The sequence below is a fragment of the Perognathus longimembris genome, chromosome 4, assembly GCF_023159225.1.
Source record: "Perognathus longimembris pacificus isolate PPM17 chromosome 4, ASM2315922v1, whole genome shotgun sequence".
NCBI lineage: Eukaryota > Metazoa > Chordata > Mammalia > Rodentia > Heteromyidae > Perognathus > Perognathus longimembris.
Window position 1 is genome coordinate 19,357,032 of NC_063164.1, and position 16,402 is coordinate 19,373,433.

The 16,402-nt window shown below is 38.4% G+C and overlaps 1 protein-coding gene across 1 annotated transcript in view; it reads right to left on the reverse strand.

Annotated features, from left to right (window-relative positions):
* Positions 1-16,402, reverse strand: part of Spag16 (sperm associated antigen 16) — a 696,006-nt gene that overhangs the window by 414,579 nt on the left and 265,025 nt on the right. Inside the window, exon 11 of the mRNA XM_048345736.1 lies at positions 4,106-4,249. Coding sequence (XP_048201693.1) covers positions 4,106-4,249 — 144 coding nt within the window. The remainder of the gene's footprint in view (positions 1-4,105; positions 4,250-16,402) is intronic.

The following is a 16,402-nucleotide window of genomic DNA, read 5'->3' on the forward strand; positions in this document are numbered from 1 at the left end:
AAAGTTAAAAAAAATGTTTGAAAAGAAAAAGAAACCAGTCTCTGGTTTCTCTGCAATGGACTGCAGTCTATTTTCCTGATTGGCTGGTTTGACTTGATTTCAGTTGGCAAGGGGTGGATCTGTTCTGACCTTCTCCCCTGTTGGTGCAATCATGGGTCTCTGAGGTTCGCACAGCTTGCAGGCAGGCCTTGGGCGTCCTCTGTCGATGGGGACGTGGGCAGTCACAGGAACTGTGGCTCCTCTGTCTGCTGTGGGGCCGTTGCCTTTGATGCCTGGACTTGACTAGACTGTGAACTCAGCAGAGCGTGGCGCCTCTGGCCTGTTTTGCTCCACTAAGAGTTGCTTGCCTGAGGGAGGCGGCCTCTTTGGCATAGGTAGCTATGGAATGCAGCTCCGTTTTGGGCTGGGAATTAGCTTCCTCTGTGACGGGACCGTTTAGCTGTCCCCGGAACTGTTTGTTCCTCCTTCTGTTGTTTCCGTGCCCCTGGTAGCTGCTCGCAGCTTTTGCTTTAAGTTTAGAAGTTCCGGCGGGGAGGGAGGGGCATCTCTGTATAATTCCCGGACTCGCCTCCCGCCAGGGCAGGGGGCGTTCTTCTGGGCGGAGCTGGTTCTCACTGATTCCGCCCCTCCTGCCCTTTTCAAAGATGGTTTTTTGACCTCGCTTTCCCCAGGCCCGCTTCAGTTCCAGTCTGGTCTGACCCTATGCCAGTGGCAAAGATGGCGCTTTGCTCTGGCGGTGGGGACAGGGATGCCTTCCAGAAGCTGGACTGTGGGCACAAGTGAGGATTACTTTTGGGGTACTCACGCTGTCTCTGCGATGTCAGGTCCTCCGTGCTCGGCTGCCGTCTGGAGTATTTCTCGCTTTAGCTGCGCGGAGTGCGGGGGGCTGTGCCCAGCACTGTGCCGGAGCTGGCGCTGGTGCCGCGGCGGGACGCCGCCCGGAGCTCAAAACTGTGTTTTCAGACCAGCAAAGTCGATTTTTCCTTCCTGTTCAGAATCCCTGTACTGTTAGAACTTACTTTGGCTGTCTTTCTCGGAGAAACAGTTTCTATGAGGTGAGAAACTACGACATCGGAGGGAGCTCTGAAGGGCTCAGCCGCTCCTCCGCCGTCTCCCACCTATTGACTCTATTTTTACCTGCTAATCTTTTATTTTTTGCCTGACATAAAAGGAAGAATGCTTGTTGTACTTATTGTTTATGTGTTTGAGATGTCTGCTATCAGCAGGAAACAGGACAACAATGACTGATTTGGGCCACTCATTCAAATAGTACTGACCTTAAAATATGTTTTACATCATGGTAGCTGAAAAGACCGTGGCTCTTTTGCAGCTACTGTCATTGTCAGGAGCACCTCCTTTGGAAGTTATAGAGTATCCAAGTAGGGACATTAAAATAAAAGATATAGAAAACCCATTACATTTTATTGGGATAGAACATAGCAGGTAAATAATGTTAGTATATCCTCGCCATTGGGTCTTTTCTAAGGGCAAGAGATCTACTTGAATCAATATTTGAGTTCTGAAGAAACTATGATTGAGTTCACTAAAGATTCCCTTCAGGTCATGTAATATATTTAAAGCAAATTTAGTTAAATTTGATTTTAAATTCCAGGTGAATAGAAGAAATGTTATCTTCTATATGATATATATATGCAATGCATACATATGTATTGTTATATATTTGTAATGTTATATATATGTATATATATATATATGTTCTGCAGTGCTCATTTCCTCACATTAAGCATTATAAAATATTTGAGGTAAAGAGTGTAAAGTATCAGAATGTATTGTCTGACTTTACTTCGACCCCACATAAATAAAAAATAACTTTTTTTGGTTATAGTAGTCATTTATTCTCCTTCATTTGTTCTAAAAAAAGAACATTTATTATTCAGTATCTCTTAATAATGCTGATAGCTAAATGTATTTCTCCTTGCTTTGATTGTATACACTGTAAATATCCAAATGGAATAATATTTTACAGCAATTTTGCCACAAGAAATCATTGAATGTAATTTCATATTATGAGAAAATAATGATGTATCTCACCTCATTTTATTTTCAGTAACTGAGTGAGGAAACAGTAAGATTTATTATGAAGACCATTGCTGGTCAAGCACTAACAAGAAAAATTTCTGAGTCACAGGCTGCCATGGTAACGAGACATTATCAAAATCTGATTAGCATGCCCAATGACTACAGATGTGAGAGGCTATAGTCCTAATTGTGTTGTCTCTGCTGGCAAGATGAGCTTTATGTTTCTCAGAGGTGAGAGGGTGGCATAGCTGTTTATCAGACATGTACTGTACCACACGGTCACAAATTAAATTGAAACATCTAGTGATGAGGATAAATTAAAGTTTGGGATGTATAATTTACTTTCAAAATTTGTATTTAATGCTAATTCAAACAATAAATGTTCTCAATAATTCAATGTATAGCTTACAAACTTAAGAAAAGTGAGGGGAGGGGTAGTTTGAGAAGGATGGATGAGAATGATAAAAGGGATGATATTGATCAAGATGCATTCTATTCATAAACTGCTGTGTTAAATGGCAACTCTGTACAACTACTTAAAGATAATAAAATTAAAAAAATAAAAATAAATAAAATGAGATGCACTTTTTGAAGTTCAGTCTTATTACTAACTTACAAATTTATGAATACGGATCGTTTTAAATTAATTTACTTTATTGTTATTATAGAGATGATATGCAAAGGTATTACAGTTATATAAGTAAGTAGTAGTAGGTAGTATGTTTCCTGTTGTATAGTGTCTTTGATTCTCTCCCTATCTCCTGCCTAGACCCACAAGTTGTATAGGTCATCAGTGTCCATTGAGCTCCATTGTTGCACTTTTTCACCCTTTTTTCTTCAAGTTCTGTACTTCCTCCCACCCTCACAATGATATACATATGAATACATCATACATAAGGTAAAGAAGACAGAATCATCAAAATCTAAAAACTGAAAAGAATAAAGTATTTTGTTTTTGTATCATGGAGTTCATTTCAGTATGTATATTATTTTATTTAAATATGAAGAGGCACTTAGGCATTATGACTTTGTGAGTCTCTCCTAAGATCCTCTTTTGGTGTCCGTGTGAGTATCTAGAATCCTGTATAATTTGGCATATCCCAATGCATTTCAGAACTAATTTCTGCATATTGGAGTTAACATTCACTGTTTGTCTCTCTGAGCTTGGCTTAACTCATTCACAGGATATTTTCAAATCTAATTTAGTTGACATTCCTACCAAAGGTAAAACAAAGGAAAAGATATTTAGAGAAAATAAAATGGAGATGAATCAAGAAGAAGCCGTCCAAAGAAGAAAATTTCCAAGTGGAGTAAGAAAGAAACTATATCAAGAACTGTGAGATAACCACAACAATCATTTGCTCCAAGCATAAGAGTGACACAGATCTTTGAGTGGCTGAAGATGTGCCCAATCCTAATGAACGACAACAGAAACTGCTCCGCTGTGGAGCTGTTGTAGCTGACCCACAGAACTCGTGGACAGGACTTTGGCTCCACAAGCAGCAGTAATTCTGGTATTCAGCAAAGTCTTTCCTTCTGTGTCCACCGTCTTCAGGGAACAAAGATTTATTGAATTCTGCACATTACTAAGCTCAATGTATTCAGAATTGTGTTCCTTTTAATATCTTGAGTGTCACTGAATTTTTAAAGAAATTGATCACTGCTTTCTGATCCTTTTAAGTAGATGATTTAATTCGAAAAGGAAACTGGGCGAGATGAAGACAATGTAGTCAACACTAGCATGCATTACTGAGCAGAAATCCATGGGCTCATGAACACAAGGAGCATTCCTAATGCTGTCCTGAGAAATTTAGTATCTTTGGGCCTCAGCCTGAGGACAAAGTGTCACATGCATCAAATATCAAAAGCAATCAGTTTACAGTCAGTGTGATGAAAGTCAATGCCCCATCTTGTCTGCACAGTTCTAAGTTCTATGGAGTGTTGTGCACTTGCAGAGGGAGACAAAAAACAGCACATGATCAAAGGGTGCAGAGTCACCAGTAAGTAGGCCCACTCCCCAGAGCAATCGGAGGTGAGATGAGGGAGGCTGGACATGTCCACTGACCTGGGGTGGAAGCAGCAGCTGGAAAGCCAGTCCGTGTGGCCAGAACCCGTGAGCAGCACATTGCCCTTTGGTAGGCTCACCAACTTCCAGAGGCGATCCTCACTGCAGGAGATGAGCATGTCCTTGCAGGGATGCATGATGATGCTGTACAGGAGAGAGAGGGGTGTTAGAGAGGGATAAGAACAGACACTTTCAGCCTGTGGATGAATAAAATGGCAGAGATGATCTCATTTCTGGAAGGCAGAGTAGTTCACATCCAGTGTGTCCAGAAGTCGTGGGCCCCCCTTCCCAGGTAAAACAAGAAAGCTTTCTGACATCCATCAATCAAAGGCCTTCACTATTTATGAAAGGAATCAGTTGTTACAGGGGCTCATGCATGTCTCCTGCTGGCAATAATTCTGGTTCTTTTAGGGAAGAAAAGTTATGCCGATGATATTTCCTGTTAGGATATTGGGACCACTGGGCCATACTTAGTACAGAAAATCAAAATTCTTTTTGGATTACTATCTGTCTTAAATCAGGCATTACTTTGGAACAAAACATCATGAATCATAACCACGCTTTGGGAGTTCTATAATAAATACTATAAATGAAACATTAACTCCATGCCACACTATCTACAACAAAGCCATGAAGCTCAGGTTCTGTGGGAACTTACTATTTAAACCAACTTCAATCAATGCACAGCACACAAATTATAGTAATGAATTCAAGATGCATAGGCAATTCCCACTCGATAAAGGCATAGAAGGAAATGAGAAGGAAGTATGTAAAATTAATGATTAACACATTAAGCACTCCTATTTGAACTGGACTCTAATCATTGTGGCTATTTAAATATTAGAGCTAAGCTATTCTAAAATCAAGAGTCTACAAGGTTAATGCTTGATATTTTATCTTGGGCAGTGCTTTAATCTTTTTAATATAGAGCCTCATCTGTATCTTACAACGTAATGGGGACAAATGCATGCAATGTCAAGCACCTATTAAAATGCCCTAAACATTAGCAACAATTGTTCAATTTCAGATTGGCTATCTATACTCAAACACATAATGCATTTGCGTGCATAGATAATACAAAGAAACAAGCAATAACTTAAAAGTAGCAACCTCACATTCTACGAATGACTTTCCTATTTTCTTCTGCAACATGAACACAAGGAAGTCAACTTCCCAATGTGGCTCTAGTCCACATTTGAGTGACAACAAACTTTTTTCCATTACTTATCCCTTACACCATGGTCAATACTCCAAATTATGAAGAGAAACTTTATTTTCTTGAATTAGGCCCATGTAGCTTGGGAAATGGGGTGATAGCAGAGTACATCTCAGAGTGTTGTGACCACTGTCCCTTTTCCTAGGGAAATGTTTCTTGTTGGCTTTTTTACTTCTGCCCATCATGGGGCTTGAACTCAGAGCCCAGGCACTGTCCCTGAGCTTTGGTGCTTAAGGTTAGCACTCTACAGCTTGAGCCATAGTTTCACTTCCAGCCTTTTTGATAGTGAATTGGAAATAAACATCTCATGGGCTTTCCTGTCTGAGCTGGTTTCAAATCACGGTCCTCAGATCTCAGCCTACTAAGCAGCTAGGATTATAGTCATAAGCCACCTGTGCCCATCTCTATTTTTTAAAACATATACTGCTGTTTAACAAAGACAACACAGTGGAAGGGAAATTATGCATTTTACAATTCATCATAATGTTGCTCTGTGGCTTTCAGAAGGCCAATGCAAGAAAGAAATTTATTACAGCTCAAACTGGGTAGAGGATACATTGATGGAACTTAATTAGAAGAAAAATATGATGAGAAGTAAAAAATGTCAAACTAAAATGAATTCTATATTCCAACACACACACAAGAAGGCAGGGCAAATCCTTGAAGTCTCTGAGTGTGATGTATGTTGGCTTGCAGCTTTCCGGGCAGACACATGCATATCTGGCTACGTGATGAATTACCCTCTTTAAGCAAAGGTAACTAAAATCATTGATGTCATTACAAACTTTGAAAGATAAGTTTCCAAAATGATTTTTGTAAGAGAATCTATTTACAGAAGGGAAGAGAGAAATATAAACATGAACTCTATTCTACTTATGTGTGTCTTGTATTCTACTTACGTTGTATTTTTCTACACGCACACACATTTATATACATATCTATGTATATATAGAGATATAGATAGATATAGATATATAGATATAGAGAGAGATATATATAGTTATATGTATAGATATATACATATCTATGTATATATGTATATACATTGTGCATGTATGCATTTTACATACACAGTGCCCCCTTATCTGTTTTAGATGCTTTCCAAAACTGTAAGAGGATACATAAAACCACAGACAGTACTGAACTCTACTGTTTCTATTTTTTTCTATACATACACATCTATGGTGGTTAAATTTGGAAATTAAGCACAATAAGAGATTGTCAAAAATAACAAATGATAAATTATAATAAACACTATACATATTTGTTTAGGGTCTAACAACTCACAAAGTTGCTGTCTTTCTTGTCTTAACTAAATACTTAAGCATGCATAATTCCTTAACATTTTTAGGGGAGGGGTGGTGCTTGGGATTGAATTCAGCCACATTCCTGCTAGACACATGATCTACCACTATGGCCCAGAGAACTGTGGTTGTAAAATCTGAGGTATAATTGCAAAACTAGCACAAATTTCCTTTTCCTTCTTCACAGTTTCATGGAGAGAATTGTGTTCTTACCTTATATTTTAGCAACAATTCTGGCATTTTTTCTTTGTTAAATCAAGACCTTCAACCTTTTCAGTTGAGGAAAGCATTTGATAGATTCTGTTTCACATAACTGACTTTTGAAGAAGGTATCAAATATAACAAGGGACCCTTAAACATGAGACCTGTGGGTTGTAACCATGGACCTGATGAGTAGGATAACTCCTTGGTGATTAGGGAGCGGGGAGTATATACTGATGTGATATGGTGGAAAAGAGAGGTGATTCTAACTTAAGGGGAGCTGGGGAAGACAGCATAGAACTATATAGAACAGTATGTACTTTAAGAGTTGTGAATGATTTCTGGAATACCATTTTATGTTTTTGAACCACAGTCCATCCTGGGTAACTGAAACCACAGAGAAGGGGACTACCTTCAAACTCATCTCCAAATGACTATTTGCTGATAATTCTGGATATATTTTTTGTCAGACACTGCTAGTTTATTCTTCAAATCATAATTCAGTCCATCCAGGAAATCGTCTTTAAATGAACAGAAATACTTGGAATCATAGAGGAGGGAATTTACTGGTTTCATACTAAGCAATAAATACCGATTCTGAATAAATACTTGCATGGAAAAATTCATTAGCAAATACTTGGTCACAGTTGTAAAGACCTCTGATATATTAAAAAATAAAAACAAAAACAAAAAACTGTAGGTCCCATTTCAGATAATAGTGAGACATGATCAACAGGAAGGATGCAGGACAAGAGCCACAGATCAGGAATATTCTCCCAGATAGAATCAGTACTAGTATCAAAGGCAAAATGAGGCACTGCTCTCTGAAGTCAAGCATTTACTGTCAACACCATTATCCGCTATTGATGATATCTAACATGGCTTCACTACTAAATGTCTACCACACCCTCTACCAAAGGCGTTAATTCTCACAAGTGAAAAGAAAGCTCATGAGAGCAGGCATTTGTGTTTGTTTTGTTTGCTAAATGCTGTAGCTTCATGAGGGACTGGCATATGGGGGGCGGGGGAGCTATTTGAGAAATGCTGTCAACCGTATGACTAAAGAATCAATATTGGGGCTACCAAGATTGTTATTTTGGGCTGAAGTAAAATATCCTGTGCCTAGAAATGCCATAAATTGCTTAAGCTCACATTTGGTAATGGTTGGATACTGACTTTAACTATAGGATTGTGTGGTTTTGAAACAGACTATTTTATTTACTTCTATTTTGAATTGATCTTTTATAGTTTCTATGTATATGGGTGTTATTAATAATATTATTTCAGCGTTTTCACATCATCATTGCCAGTTAATGCATAAGTTATTATGGAACCAAAGTTAAAGGAATGAGCAGTGAACATACCAGAGCTGGGTACCACCACATGCAAAGTCTTAAAAAGACTAGAGGACCCTACTCTTTGCACTGAATATGCTCTGATGCTGAAAGAGAAACCAGGTTATTAGCAACCTTCCTGTAGTTTGTTTACATAAGTTTCTGAAAGCATCAACTGCCAGATGCACTTAAGATAATCAGTTTATTTTACCTAAACTTTATTTTTTTCATTTGCAAGAGCAGGTAGCAGGCCAGATTTGGCCTATGGGCCCACACATTGCAGATCACTATTTCCAGAGCATTCTTATGATATGGAGTAAACTAGTGTTGAGGAGCATGGGTCTGGAGTAAAGTGTGAGTTTTAATTTGTGCAGACTTAATATCCATATGTCTTAAGACAATTTTCTTCACCAGTCGGTGCCTCAGGCTCTCATCTTTACAATAAGATCACTTATAGTACTGATGTAATGAACTTGTAAGGACAAACAAAGTGAGATGTGCAAAAGAGCCAGAACAGTGCTGTACATGTAATAGCTACTTGATAATTGTGTGTATGCAGATACACAAGAATCCATGGGGTTCCTGCCTACACTTGAGAAAGCTCTCGCCTTACTTATTCTGGCTTCACTTCTTAGCTGATTATATCTCAGCTTTAGTTCTTTTATTCCTGAAAAAGGGCAATGTAAAACTAACTCACAAGACTATGAGGTGAAGGAAAAGGTATTCCCTTAAATGTATTTCCCTTACATATGAAACTGTAAGCCCTCTGTACATCTCTTTGACAATAAAGAAGAAAAAAAGACTATGATAAAAGATAAGTAGGCATATGTGAAGTGGTTAGGATAACTATCTGGGTATAGTCAGCTTGCTATGAATGGGATTCACTACTAAAAATGCATCCACTGTAAGTAACAACTTTACAAGCAAAATTAAGGACTTTCTGAACTTGTTTCTTGCATAGACAGTTTCAGAAGTACACTGAGGGAAATGGGACACATGCACACATTCATTTGTGTTTCTCCCTTCAGGTATGGCACCTGCAGGAGGCCTCAGAGAAGCCCTAGCCATGACAATGAGGAAATTAGGAATCTCCTCCCCAAATTCTGCCCACAAAGAGATGTCCCTTTTATAACCACAGAATGACTTTCACTCCCAAAGATGTCTTCCAAACGTTCTAATTAATAAGAATAAGCTCCCACTTAAAATCTTCCTGGCACCTGTTCTAAGTGCCACAAAGTCATTTTACTTTAAACTTTGAATCTAAGTGCTCTCTTTCCCTTTAACTTACTATTAATTATAATTACAAGATGTGAAGACAAAGGCCTTGTCACCTCAGTCCTAAGTTAATAAGCTGTGAGTAGGGAAAAATAGTACAACAAAACATCTTAGCGATTCGGATAAGGAAAATGTGGGTGTCTGCTTCTTAGTCATGTCCCGATGAAGTATCTAGAAAATGTTTTTGTTAAAAAATATGTGCCAAGCAGGTTACATAAAATATTATGTTATAACAGGGACTTTTCTTTTCACCTTGTCTTTTAGGACACATTCTTTAAAACAGATCATGTGATACATACTTCAAGATCTCTACTCTAATTAAAATGAGTTTCATGCCAGTATTACACAGGAGAGTTTGGAGGGAAAGTGTGTAGGTGTATAGCAAACACTATTAATTATCAGAAGCATGGTTAAGACTTTTCAAAAGGGAAGAATATTCATAAAAAAAGATTGTCACCAGAAAGTCTAATTAGGGCCCCTGTCTTTTCTTTACACCAGTGAGCACTCTAAATGTTCCCTTCACTTCAATTCACTCACTCTACTTAGGGCCCAAACTGGAGTCTTGCAGAGTGCACTGAAAAGAATCAATATCAGAATGTGCTCCATGAATAGTAGGTGACAATTTACCTACCTCTTCTTAGGACAATGTACACCCAAATATTACAGCCTTTTATCTTCCTGCTAGGAACAATATATCTGAGAGCTACCTATTGTTCAGCTGATAACTGACTTGCATTGGAGGTTTACAAAGCAATGGAGCATGCACAGAGCCAAATGATGTGACTGATTTGAGGAAGAGAGTTCTTTTGGATGAAGTGCTCATGGCACTGTAGAGAAGACCAGAATGACAAGGAAAAAGAAACTTCCGTATGATCTCAAGGCAGACAGTGACTGCAAATTGCTAAATCTGAAAGCAGTTAGTGTGAAGAAGAAGCAGGCAAGATACGATGACTACAGAGGGCAAACAAGGGTGGCCATATTATGTGGAAGAGAAGATATAGGGCCTTGAAGGCTCAGAGAAGAAGACTGAGAATGGTCCTAAGACCATTTCATAAGTTAAATTGTTTCTGTGCTGAGGGGCTGGGGACAGAGAAGCAGCAATGTCAGGGGAGTGAGTATCAGAAAGTGTTGGGGAGTGACAAGAACAGTTAGATGATTGAAGGTGCTATACTTAGGGAGGATTATTCTTTTCGTGCTGAGTTAGTTCTCATGAGAGTGGGTTTTTATAAAAGGGTGAGCCTAACCTCAGAATTCTTTTGGCTTCCTGACTCGTATGTGTATCTTCTACATGTGTCTCACCATGCACTTCATCCACAAGTGTTCCCACCACTGTGATCCCATTATAGCAAAGGAAAATAAATCGAAGTGGGTGAAAGGTATAAAAAGGTGATGTTTTAAAAACTGTTAAGTGAAGAGTAAGAGGGCAAAAGAAAGGACATTATCTAGGGGTATACATTAAGCAACTCAAATAATAGTTATACATTTACTCAGCCCTCTGCTTCATATTGTTATGACAGATGCCATTTTAGCATGTCCATATTTCTACCACTATCTATTGGAAGAGTAAGCCTGGGGTTTCCTCCTCATCAAACAATATTAAATCACTGGTGTACTTAAAGTGCCAAGGAAAACACAATAGAAGTCATGAGACAGATGTGCTCATGAAGCCCAAAAAGTAGAAATCTGTCAAAATAAGATATTGAGTCTCATTCATTTTAGAAGACAGCTAAGAAAATATAAACAATAAAATCTTAACATTTCCTTGGCATTTATTTATTTACTTACTTGTTTATTTGCCAGTTCTGGGGCTTAGACTCAGGGCCTGAGCACTGTCCCTGGCTTCTTTTTGCTCAAAGCTAGCACTCTACCTCTTGAGCCACAGTGCCACTTCCAGCTTTTTCTGTTTTCCTGTGGTGCTGAGGAATCGAACCAAGCACTCTACCGCTAAGCCATATTCCCAGTCCTGCATTTAAATTTTTTAATGGTGACACTTTGAATTTTATTCAATGTAGACTGCAGTTTGTATTTCTGTGACCTAAAAAACTAGATTTTAATTTTTATTAAACAGGTAGGTTATCTGTATAGTTTGTGGAATAATAAAATTTAGGTTTCTTTCTTTTTCTTCTCTTCCTCTGCTTTCCTCTTTTTCAATATTCCTCCACTCTTATATGTAGAAAATTAAATTTGAGGCAGGGAACAGGACACCAACTGTCCCCCTACATTGTTACCTAACTTGTACACAATAGGGACAAAGAGGTAGATCTAGAATCTAAGCAATGACTTAGACCTATTAGTAAAGCCAATCAGCATAGCTTTCCCCTGAGCCTGCTACACAGTTATACATTCCTGTTTCATGGGGGTGATAGAGAGTGGCTTCCAGTTTGATAAGTCCCAAAGCCAGGCTTTTCCGCATTATCTCCCTACTTCTTAAGACTGGAGACTGGTGGATTTCAACAAAAGTCACTTTAGTTTGTGCTTTGATTGATTTCACCATGTTTTTAAAATGTGGTATCATGTATTTGTGTCCTTCAGATCCTTCTTGTAAAATCTGAATAAAACAAAATGACATTTTCAGTCTTGTTGGGTGGGATTTGAGATAAGTATAAAACCTCAAATGATAGCACACTCCTCACTTTTTTCTCTTCTGCCAAGGTAAGTCATAAAGCTTGAAAACAGCACTCTGTCCTTCTTCCTTGAAGATGCTCATTCCAGACTGGTCCTGCCCAATGCCTGGAAGGAGCCCAGATGCTTCATGGAGAATGCAGAAAGAACGTGAAGAGACTGCCATGCTGGGCTTCCCCTCTCAGTCCATCACTGCTCAGCTTTACTCTTGTCCAGTCACATTTCTACCAGGCTGACTGTCCATTTTGTATTGAATATTAATGTTAAAATGGACAGTGTGGAATGGGGCCTGGTGACATCTGCCTGTAATTCCATTACAGTGGAGACTTGAGTAAAAGAAACACAAACTGTAAGATAGCCAGGGCTACTTAGTAAAAAAATTAAATTAAATGGCAGTTTCCTCTTGGTCTCTGACTCTTTATTTAAGAAGCCTGGAGGAAGAGACATATAACACCTTTTTCTTTATGTTGTTGATTATTTTGATATGCCAAAGAAATACTGTATTAAAATGCACAGTGAACTAAAGGAAATGTATAAACTCCTGAGACAGATGAAGTCAGGCATCATAATTTGGGTAAGTGGGAAAAGGAAGATCAATGAAACAGGTTAACAATTTCCAGATTTATGAAAATATCTCTTGGCATCTTCCTGCCACCATAGCAGCTGAACATTTTATGCTGCATAGTTTTATAAACACCATGCTTCATGTTATGAAATTGCTGTAGTACTTTATGGCTTAACAAGTTTGAGAAGTTACAGAACACATTTATATTCTTAAGAAATCCATTTCAATAATAAAGTTTATTTGGTTATTTCATGTTTCAGCAATTTACAAGAATTCTGTGCTGTTATGAATATCAAAATTTCCATTTCACATCCCCTTCAGTGTATTAGTGACACAGCATTGATTTTTTTAAGGTAAAGTCAAATTTCCTCATTGTAAGAGCTCTATGATGACAAATCTTTTATCTAGGGAGATATTCAGGAATATAAGCCACATGTCATCTAGGCAGAATAAAAAGGCTTAGAACTAAGAAGTGGAATTGATATGAATTTACTTATAAAACTAGATAGTTCTTATCTGAAATTATCCCAGTTTATCAGATACCATCAAGCCAGTGTGATGGTCTCACGATAATTATTGACAACACCTTGAGTATCTACTTTGTAAATGATTTATAGAAAAAATAATTATTTGTGGTTATTTTATTATTGAAGTATCTTGATTAAACACAACGTTTTTAAAAACAGGATATGATTTAGCATTTAAGAAGCATATGTTGAAAGTCACATAGGTGTTCATTGTCAGTTTAGGTATCAATTTCTAGAGCAGAAGAGAAATGTGCTGAGGCCTGAAGGAAGTTTCTATCCCACCTTGAGTCTTAGACCACACAGCAAGGGCTGAGGGGCACCGATAGGAAGAGTCTAATCTCCAAGCTGGGAACTCAGTGTGTGCAACGCATAATAGTGGCCAGGGACACTGAAACACCTCTTAAGCCAAGTTCCTGTGTAGATTCTCAGGGGATGTGGGAGAGAAAATAGGGATGAGATGAAACAAAGAGGAATAAGAACTGTGATTATAAAAACATCTCAGATGAGCTGTTTAAAATAACAGCAACACAGACATATGTGTGTGGGTTCATATTTGTAATCCCAGCATTTGGAAGGGTAAGGAAATGTGAGTCCAAGGCAGTGTAGGTTACATGTAAGACCTGCACAGAGATAAGATGAATTGGAGAGTGGCAATCAGGTAGATAAGAAAGGCTGAAAACAATAGAAAGTGCAGCTTATGGAGCAGAACAGAGAACAATAGGCCAACGTGAGAGCTGATGAGACATGAGAGCATTGAGACGTAAGTCTAAAACTGAGAGCATTTAATGCATTTAAACAATGTCAAATTAAGCAGAGAAAGGAATGGCATTGAAATGGGTCCTGGTATTGTGATGTGGAGCATTCTTGCTTTGTCTGTCTTCTATTTGTTGGCATTTGTCTGCATCTTAAAGGCTGCTGCCATCTTTTCTATTCTATCTCATATAAAAAGAAGTATAAATAAGAGGTGTCCATTGCCACACAACTCTATTGCATCTACCCACTCCAGGGAAGAAATGGAGTCAGTGAGAGACTTCATGCGGCAACCCAGTACAATCCCAGCTAAGCCCTTGAGCTTCTATGTTCACTCACATCAGCTTTGCAATGAGAAGAGAAAGGAGTGACTCAAAGCTATTTAATTACCTGATTTATTTTCTACACTGAATTCAGAAAGTAATAAGAGATAGGTACCATTCCCAATTCTGTCAAGCACAGCTTAATAAACCCTGCTTTTATAAATAATGCACTTTCCTTACTGCAGCATTCAGCGTCTGCAACACAGAACTCTGGCAAAATTACCAAGTCCCTTTTATAATGTGGTATTGCTTCATTATTTTTTGCATTGTATCTCTGTATATGTGTGTAAGTGGTGTGTGTGTGTGTGTGTGTGAGAGAGAGAGAGAGAGAGAGAGAGAGAGAGAAAGAGAGAAAGAGAGGCAGGCTTGTGTGTTTGTTAATACTCCATTTCAGGGAATCTCACTGCAAGACCAAGAAGAAAAGTTCTGTCTTTCCTTGCTGTAGTGTTTACTATCCTGCAACCCTATTGCTTATCCCCTTTCTGTGTCCTGCTTCCCTCTCACTACTTTTGTGCAGCCAGGAATATGGACAAGCCTCTGCTTTTAGTACTAGGTCACCCAGCACTAGTTTTTCTCAATACATTGTTTCAGTAACCTACAAATATCCATTGAATCTGATAAATGTACTTACTTTAACTCAATGTGGTAACCTCTATTCAATACATTACCTGCACCTCTACTCCACACATTTTTACTAATATTGGCCACTTATTAGTACATTTGCTAAGGCAATGTTTAGATTCTTTGGGTAGGGGAAGAAAGTTCCTGACAGACAGTAACAGGAAATGTCTGAGTATATTGGGTAACATCGATACTGCCAATTTCAAATGCAAACCTGGAAATGTACTTGTAAAGAATCATTCTTGCTCTAAAACATGTTTTTCAGAAGGAAGTTGTTTTGTTAGTACATCAATACAGTATTAGTCTGGGAAATTTAGAAAAGATTTCAGATGTCATTATGGCATGTGTTTTCAGCTAAAAGAATCACAATGATGTAAGTAAGCAATGTGTATGTGCCTGGCTGTGGCCACCTAAGGTTCTGCGGTTTGTGGGCTGCTGGAAGTTTGATTTTCAGATTCACATACTGATGGAATTTGGAGGCAGAACATGAGGGAGGTGATTAGGACTCCATGTGCTGATGAGGTTGGGCCCCCAGGATGGCATTAGTGGATTTAAAGTAAGAGGAAAACAGATTTGAACTTGAAGTTCCTGCTGTCTTCTCCTATGGTACCTTCTACCATATTACCCTGTAGCAAAAAAGCTGTCACCAGATGTAGCCCCTTGGTCTCAGATATCCTAGCCTCTTACAACTGGGAGAGGTAAGTTGTTTTGCTTTATAAGTTACCTGGTTCATGGTATTTGTTTTCACAACAAAACCAGAGTACTCTGTGGACCCTAGAACTGGAACTAGGAAAGAAGCTTAAGTTTCTTTTTCCATGAAATGAGTATATATTTCTATGTCCCATCGGGAATTAGTTAAGAGAAATCATAAAATATGCTTAACATGCTATCTACTACTCATTAGATTATTATTACTCATTCATTCCAGTCCAGTTATTTTAAATACAAAATTTTTTGACTTTTCTTTCTTTCATGGTAGATAATTACTGTGTCCTATTGTCCTGTGTCCTATGTAGAACTGTCTCCCCCAAAATGTCCATCCAAGTCACTTTTCTGGGTATTGAGAAATTATCTTGGGAAGATGGGTCTAATCTCTTCAAAGGCATCCTTAAAGTAGGAGGAATTAGATGGAAGATAGGGCGAAGAGACTGAGGATGAAAGGAAACTTTGTCCTGAATTTCTGAAAGTGGAGGAAAGGTGTCATGGATGGCTTCTGAAAGCTGAAGCTACCCACCCATCAGCCTGCAAGGACATGTGAACTTTAATTTTATGATGACCAGAACTAGGCCTGAGTGCACCTGGAAGCCCACGCTTCCAGAAAACCTCCAGGTTGGAGCCCAGACACATCCACTCAGTGGGAGCATGCTGAGAACTCTCAACTACCAGATTATTCCCACTGTAAACTTGTGTTTATGTCACTTAATTTGTGATACTTTGTTATAAAAATAATAGAAAATAAAACCCTTATAGTGGCTAACAAAAGAAATTTAACTTGAAATACATTTAGTCTAATTTCTGACAATACGAAATTATAGTTTCTGAAATGTTAAATCTAGTAT